Source organism: Salvelinus fontinalis, chromosome 22 (assembly GCF_029448725.1).
Source record: "Salvelinus fontinalis isolate EN_2023a chromosome 22, ASM2944872v1, whole genome shotgun sequence".
In the NCBI taxonomy this organism is placed as follows: domain Eukaryota; kingdom Metazoa; phylum Chordata; class Actinopteri; order Salmoniformes; family Salmonidae; genus Salvelinus; species Salvelinus fontinalis.
In genome coordinates this window covers 38,502,643-38,513,189 of record NC_074686.1, presented here as the reverse complement: position 1 = coordinate 38,513,189, position 10,547 = coordinate 38,502,643, and the positions used below count along the sequence as shown (strand labels likewise).

The window sequence follows — 10,547 nt, the reverse complement described above, 5'->3', positions numbered from 1 at the left end:
CTACTTCCCCTATGCTACACATTCCTTTGTCTCATGTCCTTCTGCACACTTCTCACACCTAGGAACCTCCCTCCTACACACTGCTGCCACGTGCCCATATGCTTGACACCTGTAACAACGTACATTTATATGGCACAAAAGCTCGTATAGGATAACTTATCTATCCTAACATCACTTTGTCTGACGAATGAACAGACAACTCTTCTGTTTCACCACTCATGCCACCCTGCCTGCGTCGCACCAAACCACGAGCATCACAAACACCGGGAATCTTCCCCTTCAGTTGGTCAGCTTTCACATTTACCACTACCCCAGTAATCACTCCTTTCAATAATGCTTTTTTTCTTGAGAGCAAAACAATTTACATCACTTGCCCGCATCGCCTGCTGCCTCTGACCAGCAGAAACACAAACAATTATCACAGGACCACTTCTGGTTACCGTCACCGATTCCACGGCCCCCAACTCTGTTTTCACCCACCTTGAAACCACAAATGGATCCGCCACAAGGCAGGGGTCTACTTTATCCAAAACGTCCCGTTTTACTACATTGCAGACGCAATCCAGCTCTCACGATGCCTGAATAGAGTCTGTATTTTAAAACCAGCTAACCACATCACATGATATAGCAATCTGATTGGATCTAGCTGTCATTCGCCTGATCGGTCACACGGGCTTTTCACCTTACTCACAGTGAAGACAAGCATGTCAACTGTAGCCCTGGATTTGATCAAAGAAACAGTTGATTTTCCATCCTGTTAGTTCACTGCTTATGCTACACTGCCCCCTGCGGGTGGTTTTATGTACTGCGCCTCTCTGTGGAGGCCCCAGCAGGACATCATAGGACAAACGAGAGCAGTAATTCACCACAACTTGTTCGGGAAAAAGAGACAAAGCGAGAGAGACCATGCCATACCATACCATGTGACTTTTCTGTCAGGTTGAGACTGGTCAACTACTACTGAATTGAATTGAAATTGAGAGAGAGATCTTTCAAGGCCAAAGAGAGAGAGTTTTTTGTTGATGTTTTGTGTCTTCTCTCTTTTGTTTATTGTTTATTTCATTTCCTTTGGCAATGTAAACACTCGTTTCCTATGCCGATGAAGTTCCTTTGAACTGAATTTGAGAGAGAGAGCGAGAGAGAGAGAGAGAGAGAGAGAGAGAGAGAGAGAGAGAGAGAGAGAGAGAGAGAGAGAGAGAGAGAGAGAGAGAGAGAGAGAGAGAGAGAGAGAGAGAGAGAGAGAGAGAGAGAGAGAGAGAGAGAGAGACTATTTGCACATCATTACAACACTATTTATAGCTGTAATATGTCTCTATTCATTTGGACCTTTTGTGAGTGTAATGTTTACTGTTGATTTTATATTGTTTATTTCACTTTTGTTTATTATCTATTTCACTTGCTTTGACAATGTAAACATAGGTTTCCCATGTCAATAAAGCCCCTTGAATTGAACTGAGAGAGAGAGAGAGAGAGAGAGAGAGAGAGAGAGAGAGAGAGAGAGAGAGAGAGAGAGAGAGAGAGAGAGAGAGAGAGAGAGAGAGAGAGAGAGAGAGAGAGAGAGAGAGAGAGAGAGAGAGAGAGAGAGAGAGAGAGAGAGAGAGAGAGAGAGAGAGAGAGAGAGAGAGAGGTGGATATTGCAATATGTTTGTGCATTTGGACATCTTTATCAAATTATATCAGAAGAACATTCCACTGATATAATTTGTGACAATGTATTGTGCAATCACTTCATTAGCGCCGTATTTGCGCCCACTAGCGTCCGTGGGAAACTGTGGTATTAAATTTGACATCTCTCGCCTTCCGTATTTCTCCGACGACATATTGTTTGTGAGGAGCAAATTCTGGAAAGCAAACCGAGGAAGAGGATTACAATTTATTTATCTCTAAACACAAGAAGTAACTGTCATTTAAGATCAAATGGGTGAGTTATAATGTTGTGTTTCTAGACCGTATGGTTCATACACGGGACTAGAGAATACTGCGCGTTCGAATACATGGTTGTCAAATCCCCCACTAGCTAACAAGCTATTGTTATTGTTTTCACCTACACATTGCAACCTCTACTGGTACAGTATTATCTAGGTCGTTTACACGATGTGTCCTTCAAGAAAGTCTACAAATGACACAAGGTGGCAATTTCAGAAGCGAACGCCAACTAACGTTACATGCATCGCCTGCTCACGTTAGGTAGTTAGCTTTTTGCTGTCTTACCAGGTTAATATGGAAGCCAGTAGTACGCAGGTTGTTAGATAACTAGCAAAACATGTTAACGCCGGTCAATTTAACTTGTTGGCGAGTTACTTACTGAAATGAGCAACCAGTCATATCCCTGTTACTTTCATATTGACACCTACTGAGAGTTAACTAGGGCGGGTCACATAAGCATTGTTTTATTGACAAGTTAACTAAGCTAGGGTAACGCTAACCAGTTAGTTATCTAAGCCTTAACGTTGCTACAACTTGAGGTTCATAACTGAACTAACTTATCGTTAGCAAAAGCTATCATACTCTGTTGAATTTCCGACTGTATTACCGCCCACTGGGAATGCACATTAAACAGCGGAGGCTCCTCATGGGCGGACCATACTCCGCAGTGAATTTCATACAAATAGTGAAACATTAAAGTTAAACTTTTTTTTTTAGTTTAAACTATAGTAAATATATATACATCACCAAATCATTAATTAAAACACTGTTTTGCAATGAAGGGCTACGGTAGCTTCAAAAGCACTCTAGGGTAGCACCATGGTGTAGCTGGAGGACAACTAGAGGCCGTCCTCCTCTGGGTAGACTGTGCACATGACATTTTTAACAATGCTTTTTTTCTTCTGATAACTAGTTAATTGCATCTGCTGTGGAGCCCAGTTTTATAATATTACCAAACGTCTCAGTTGATAGTTTTGAAGTAATCATGGAAAACAGGCCATATTTTAGGGCATTTTTCACCCTGCCAGCTCCTCTTAGTTCTATTGTGTTCCGAACGTTCTATTCTCATTTTATTTGTTCTACGTCACAATGCCTGTTTTGCTATTGATGGCAATGAGACCTGCCCACGTTGCTGGTAGTAAAAATGTAAACGACAACAAAAAATTGCTCATGGAACTCTGAGGTCGTCCCATTGTTTACTATAGGGGAATATAGGTATGTCTGTTTATTTTGCCAAATATCTCACAATGTGTATATTTAGATAGTTTTCAAATTGTACACCATTTTAAACATGAGAATCTCCTCTTCCTAATTATGTAAGGTTGTGCAGCATACTCCGTTGTCAAACGCTAGCCCCGAAATACCTTTTGCCCTTGGAATGCTGAGCTCCCCCCATTGTTTTCCTATGGAGAGGCATGCTGGTATATTTCTCCAAATATCTCGTAATGTTTATATTTAGATTTTTTTTTTTACAAGTCGGACACCATTTTAATCAGGATAATCTCCTCTTTCAAATTACATAAGGTTGGGCAGCGTACTCTGATGTCATCGATCGCTAGACCAGAAATTGTGAAATATTAAACTTTTTCCCCTACTTCATCGTTATGCAGACATATGCACGAGGTGCTGATGTTTACTTTCTACACAAGTTATTTTTCAATTTCGTCCCAAGAACACATTGTAGTGGTAAAATAAAAAGGGATATGTTTTTTGGTGCCATTTTAGGCGAAATGGAATTCTAAGCTTCACTCCAGTCAAAATAGGCTCTGCGAACGTTCCATTCCATTCATTTGCTATTGGCTCGCACTAGTGTTTCAGCTTAGCCAACGTTCTTTTGCCATTTTTCAGCTCTTTTGCCATTTTTCAGCCTTGGGTAGGGTTGCACATTTTGGGGAATATTCAGAGGTGGAAACTTCCTGTGGGAATTAAAGGGAATATATATATATAGGAATTAATGGAAATATATGCAAATTAATATTAATACCATTTAAATGTAGATGTTATTTTTTTTTACATTGGATATATTTACCATATCATATGGAGACAAACATAAACCCTTTACCTTATCATAAGTAGACATAATTGCAAATGATTAAATCCTTCCAATAGAAATAAACATTTTTAAAATTGTTTACGAATTTAAATTTACATGAGTTGACTCTTCACGTGGGATGATTTCACTGAACAACAAAAGGGATTATTGAATGATCCATCGCATCTCCCAAAAACGTTTTCAACATCTGTAAAATTATAGTCTAGAAACTAAAGCTTTGGTTGTCTTCCTCTCAAGCTTCCATGTCTTCTCCCTGGACCTCCTCAATGTCCACCTCTTGAACATCAGACTCTGAGGCCTCATCTTCACTGTCACTTTCCAACCTTGTTGAGGATGGCTCGTTGTAAGGCTCAAAAAGCTTCAAACTTGCCCAGATGACCACCAATTTTTCAACCCTTGTATTGGTCAGCCTGTTGCGTGCTTTGGTGTGTGTGTTCCCAAACAAGGACCAGTTGCGCTCTGAGGTGGCTGATGTTGGTGTGATTTGGAGGATGATGGAGGCAACAGGGGAAAGAGCCTCAGATCCACAAAGTCCCTTCCACCAGGTGGCTGATGAGATATGTTGGCACGACTGCCATATTGCATCTCCATCCCAAAGCCCTGCTTGGAAGTGTACTTTGCCAGACTGCCAAGAACCTTGCCCTCATACAGGCCAAGGTGGCGATACACGGTAGTGATGACACCATAGGCCTTGTTGATCTCTGCACCAGACAGGATGCTCTTGCCAGCATACTTGGGGTCCAACATGTACGTTGCAGCGTGTATGGGCTTCAGGCAGAAGTCTTCACGCTTTTTGATGTATTTCAGAACCGCAGTTTCCTCTGCTTGGAGCAACAGTGAAGTGGGCAGGGCAGTACGGATTTATTCTCTTACATCTGCAAGCAGAGTCTGAACATCAGACTGGATGGCATTGTCTCCCTCAATCCGTGCAATGGCTACTGCTATAGGTTTCAGGAGTTTCAGGCTGCTTACCACTCTCTCCCAAAATACATCATCCAGGAGGATCCTCTTGATGGGGCTGTCTATTTCGGCAGACTGTGATATGGCCATTTCTTGGAGAGACTCCTTCCCCTCCAGGAGACTGTCAAACATGATGACAACACCACCCCAAAGGGTGTTGCTGGGCAGCTTCAATGTGGTGCTCTTATTCTTCTCACTTTGCTTGGTGAGGTAGATTGCTGCTATAACTTGATGACCCTTCCCATACCTAACCATTTCCTTGGCTCTCTTGTAGAGTGTATCCATTGTTTTCAGTGCCATGATATTCTTGAGGAGCAGATTCAATGCATGAGCAGCACAGCCAATGGGTGCGATGTGAGGGTAGGACTCCTCCACTTTAGACCAAGCAGCCTTCATGTTTGCAGCATTGTCTGTCACCAGTGCAAATACCTTCTGTGGTCCAAGGTCATGGATGACTGCCTTCAGCTCATCTGCAATGTAGAGACCGGTGTCTCTGTTGTCCCTTGTGTCTGTGCTCTTGTAGAATACTGGTTGAGGGGTGAAGATGTAGTTAATTATTCCTTGCCCATGAACATTCGACTACCCATTAGAGATGATTGCAATACAGTCTGCTTTCTCTATAATTTGCTTGACCTTCACTTGAGCTCTGCATCCAGCTAATGAGTAGATGAAGCATGTCTGGTTGGAGGGGTGTATGCTGGGAGAAGAACATTCAGAAATCTCTTCCAATACACATTGCCTGCGAGCATCAGAGGTGAACCAGTTGCATACACAGCTTGAGCAAGACATTCATCAGCATTTCTCTGACTACGTTTCTCCATTGAGTCAAAAGAACTTCTGATTCCAGAAGGACCATGAGCTGTTGTTATCGATAAGGTGTCTGATTCATCATTTTCACCTTAAATAGAAGTAGAGGGACTTTTGTCAGAGGTTGCTTGTTGTGAGTGCTGAAGGAACTTTATGCACTTGGCCAGATGATTCTGCATCTTTGTTGCTTTCTTCGCATATGATTTGGCACAGTATTTGCAAATGTACAAAGCTTTTCCTTCTACATTAGCTGCAGTGAAATGTCTCCACACATCAGATGGTGCACGTGGCATTTTCCTGTAAAGATGAGAAAAAAATGAGTAAAAAAACAACAAATACAATTCCATGTACAGATAAATAGTTAATCACTTAGATTAAACAACTCCTTTGTAAGATAAATGTTTTAAAATGAAACGTGTATAGAAACAGGTGAATTAACACTCAGTTAGCAGGCTCAAGATAGTTTTTGCTACCACGTGGGGTTTAGCTAACTAGGAGAAATTTGTTAACTAGTTTGAAAGGATTTATACACAGTTTGCTCTAGGCTACTACTGAAGTTTACATACACTAAGTTGACTGTGCCTTCTTTAAACAGCTTGGAAAATTCCAGAACATGATGTCATGGCTTTAGAAGCTTCCGATAGGCTAATTGACATAATTTGAGTCAATTCTGAGGTGTACCTGTGGATGTTGTTCAAGGCCTACCTTCAAACCCAGTGCCTCTTTGCTTGGCATCATGGGAGAAATCTAAAGAAATCAGCCAAGACATCAGAAAAAAATTTGTAGACTTCCACAAGTCTGATTCATCCTTGGGAGCAATTTCCAAACGCCTGAAGGTACCACTTTCATCTGTACAAACAATAGTACGCAAGTATAAACACCATGGAACCACGCAGCCGTCATACCGCTCAGGAAGGAGACGCATTCTTTCTCCTAGAGATTAACATACTTTGGTGAAAATCAATCCCAGAACAACAGAAAATTACTTTGGAAAGACTACGGTTTGCAATTGCACATGGGGACAAAGATCGTACTTTTTGGAGAAATGTCCTCTGGTCTGATGAAACAAAAATAGAACTGTTTGGCCATAATGACCAACGTTATGTTTGGAGGAAAAAGGGGGAGGCTTGCAAGCCAAAGAACACCATCCCAACCGTGAAGCATGGGGGTGGCGGCAGCATGTTGTGGGGGTGCTTTGCTGCAGGAGGGTCTGGCGCACTTCACAAAATAGATGGCATTATGAGGAGGGAAAATTATGTGGATATATTGAAGCAGTATCTCAAGACATCAGTCAGGAAGTTAAAGCTTGGTCGCAAATGGGTCTTCCAAATGGACAAAGACCCCAAGCATACTTACAAAGTTGTGGCAAAATAGCTTAAGGACAACAAAGGCAAGGTATTGGAGTCTGCATCATAAAGCCCTGACCTCAATCCCATGAATGTGGGCAGAACTGAAAAGGCGTGTGTGCGCAAGGAGAGAGTGTGTGCACTTAAGTTGTATACTTTCATTTATAGGCTTGGTTGTAGCATCCTCACGATGGGTATAGGGAAAATTATAGTAGCATGTAGTATCCTAAACCTATTGATGTTACATTGAACTGGGGGAGCAGAATATGAATAACAGTCATCCAATATGCTGTAATAGAAATAAGGCCATGTGTACGTGGCCATGCACTTCGCCTGTGACGTTACAAGCACACTCCATGGTGCCCAGTCTGGCCGGTTCTGGTGACGCGGGTCAGCCTGGCTGGGTCAACCTGGCTGGTTCTGTTGACGCGGGTCTGGTACCCAGTCTGGCTGGTTCCGGGTGACGCATCTCAGCCTGGCTGGTTCTGTTGACTCTGGTCTGGTACCCAGTCTGGCCGTTTCTGGTGACGTGGGTCAGCCTGGCTGGGTCAACCTGGCTGGTTCTGGTGACGCGGGTCTGGTGCCCAGTCTGGCTGCTTCGCGTGCCATGATAGCACAAATGCTGAGTCGGTGGCAGTTTGGCCGGCTGACAGGCGGCTGGCAGTTCAGACGCTTCCTGCTAACTCTGCAATTAAATCACCTGAATAAATATGGTTGTTCTGTCTGACAGCTCACTGCTGGAGAGTAGAGCTTTGTCTGTGAAAAGCATGGATTTGTGTGTGTGTGCGTGCGTGCTGTGTGTGCGTGCGTGCTGTGTGTGTGTGTGCGTGCATTTGTGTGTGTGTGTGCGTGCATTTGTGTGTGTGTGTGCGTGCATTTGTGTGTGTGTGTGCGTGCATTTGTGTGTGTGTGTGCGTGCATTTGTGTGTGTGTGTGCGTGCATTTGTGTGTGTGCGTGCATTTGTGTGTGTTTTTGCTGTGTGTTTATTAGGTTTGTGAGTGGATAGTCAGAGACAGTAGGCTGCATGTAAGACTGAGTTTGCATAACTGTGTGTACTGCACAGCATATGCTCCAGTGTATTTTTAACTATGTGGCCCGGGAGCTTGTTATACTGGGGCTCATGTACCCCTGTGTCATCACCAAGCGGTATCACTCCCTGGGGTCTGAGACACACACACACACATTGACATCCCTGGAAGAGTCTGGTGCCTTGGAAAATGTGTTCCTTCTCTTGGCAGTGATTTTTTTTTCCTTTTTTTTTCTGCCGACTGTTGCTTATCTTCATTTTGTTGAATGCCTAACCGTTCTATGACAAACTTTGTAATAAGTACTGTAAAAGATTGGATTAGTAGAGATGATTTGTAATGAAGATGATTGTGTGTGTTTCAGAGCCGTCAGCCAGTCCAGCGAAGGATAACCACAGGATGAACAGTTACAAGAACAAAGCCCTGAATGTGGAGGAGATGAGGCGCAGGAGAGAGGAGGAGGGTATCCAGCTGAGGAAGCAGAAACGAGAGCAACAGGTAGAGAACCTAACCCACCTGTATAGGACCTAGCCTATAACGCCTAGCCCACTGCTAGTGTCTAAACAGGAGACAGGTACACAACATAACCTACCTGTATAGGACCTAGCCTATAACGCCTAGCCTATAACGCCTAGCCCACTGCTAGTGTCTAAACAGGAGACAGGTACACAACATAACCCACCTGTATAGGACCTAGCCTATAACGCCTAGCCTATAACGCCTAGCCCACTGCTAGTGTCTAAACAGGAGACAGGTACACAACATAACCCACCTGTACAACACCTAGCCTATAAAACTTAGCCCACTGCTCGTGTCTAAACAGGAGAGAGGAGGGCACCTAGCTCAGGAAGCAGAAACTATAGCAACATAAAAGGGCCACAGTGCTGTGTTGTTTCTCTCATGTATTTGGCAGCTGTTCAAGAGGAGAAACGTTGACATGTTGAACGAGGAAGGAGTCATGTTTGAGAGTCCGCTGGTCGACTCGTATGTCACCTCTACAGCCACGGAGGAAGGAGTCCTAACTAAAGACTTGGTGGAGATGCTCTTCTCAGAGGACCCAGAGCTCCAACTCACTACAACACAGTCATTCAGGAAACTACTGTCCAAAGGTACCAGGCTGTTCAGTGAATATCATCAAGTTATTCTGTAACCTGTTTGCGTATGGCCGTGCACACCTAGTCCTGCTGGCCCTCCTGGGGACCCTCAGGCCGCTGGGCCCTCGTGGGGACCCTCAGTCCTGCTGGCCCTCCTGGGGACCCTCAGGCCGCTGGGCCCTCGTGGGGACCCTCAGGCCGCTGGGCCCTCGTGGGGACCCTCAGGCCGCCGGGCCCTCGTGGGGACCCTCAGGCCGCCGGGCCCTCGTGGGGACCCTCAGGCCGCCGGGCCCTCCTGGGGACCCTCAGGCCGCCGGGCCCTCGTGGGGACCCTCAGGCCGCCGGGCCCTCGTGGGGACCCTCAGGCCGCCGGGCCCTCGTGGGGACCCTCAGGCCGCCGGGCCCTCGTGGGGACCCTCAGGCCGCCGGGCCCTCGTGGGGACCCTCAGGCCGCCGGGCCCTCGTGGGGACCCTCAGGCCGCCGGGCCCTCGTGGGGACCCTCAGGCCGCCGGGCCCTCGTGGGGACCCTCAGGCCGCCGGGCCCTCGTGGGGACCCTCAGGCCGCCGGGCCCTCGTGGGGACCCTCAGGCCGCCGGGCCCTCGTGGGGACCCTCAGGCCGCCGGGCCCTCGTGGGGACCCTCAGGCCGCCGGGCCCTCGTGGGGACCCTCAGGCCGCCGGGCCCTCGTGGGGACCCTCAGGCCGCCGGGCCCTCGTGGGGACCCTCAGGCCGCCGGGCCCTCGTGGGGACCCTCAGGCCGCCGGGCCCTCGTGGGGACCCTCAGGCCGCCGGGCCCTCGTGGGGACCCTCAGGCCGCCGGGCCCTCGTGGGGACCCTCAGGCCGCCGGGCCCTCGTGGGGACCCTCAGGCCGCCGGGCCCTCGTGGGGACCCTCAGGCCGCCGGGCCCTCGTGGGGACCCTCAGGCCGCCGGGCCCTCCTGGGGACCCTCAGGCCGCTGGGCCCTCGGTCTACAGGCTTTTGCTCCAAGCCCAGCACTAACTCAGATGATTCAGCTACCTCCCTCTAGGGTGGTAAAGGTTGAGTCTATGGTGCTAATTGTTACACTATTACTCATATATTCTGTCTGATCTGTTCCAGAACCCAATCCACCTATTGACGAGGTCATCAACACCCCAGGCATTGTAGAGAGGTTTGTAGAGTTCCTGAAGAGGAGCGTCAACTGCACATTACAGGTGAGACCTTTGAAATATTAGGAAACAGTTTTTATTGGTAAAATATTAAACGTTAACCCAGACTGGAAAAAATGGATGATGGTCATGTGGATATCTGTCAATTATTGTGATCTATAATAACATTTCTGTCATTGTATGTT

General features: G+C 46.4%; 1 protein-coding gene across 3 annotated transcripts in view; it reads left to right on the top strand.

Moving 5' to 3' along the window:
* Nucleotides 1-1,796: 1,796 nt before the first annotated feature.
* The window catches only part of LOC129820297 (importin subunit alpha-7-like), a 31,459-nt gene continuing 22,708 nt past the window's right edge, over nucleotides 1,797-10,547 (top strand). For 2 of the 3 annotated variants that reach the window (XR_008754185.1, XM_055877363.1), the window contains exons 1-3: nucleotides 8,443-8,616; nucleotides 9,032-9,227; nucleotides 10,313-10,407. Coding sequence is in view for 2 of the 3 variants with exons in the window: in XM_055877363.1 (XP_055733338.1) it covers nucleotides 8,458-8,616; nucleotides 9,032-9,227; nucleotides 10,313-10,407 (450 nt within the window). In the remaining variant the exon portion in view is untranslated. Of the gene's footprint in view, nucleotides 1,922-8,442; nucleotides 8,617-9,031; nucleotides 9,228-10,312; nucleotides 10,408-10,547 lie in introns of those variants that run through there. The other variant, XM_055877364.1, reaches the window with a different exon arrangement.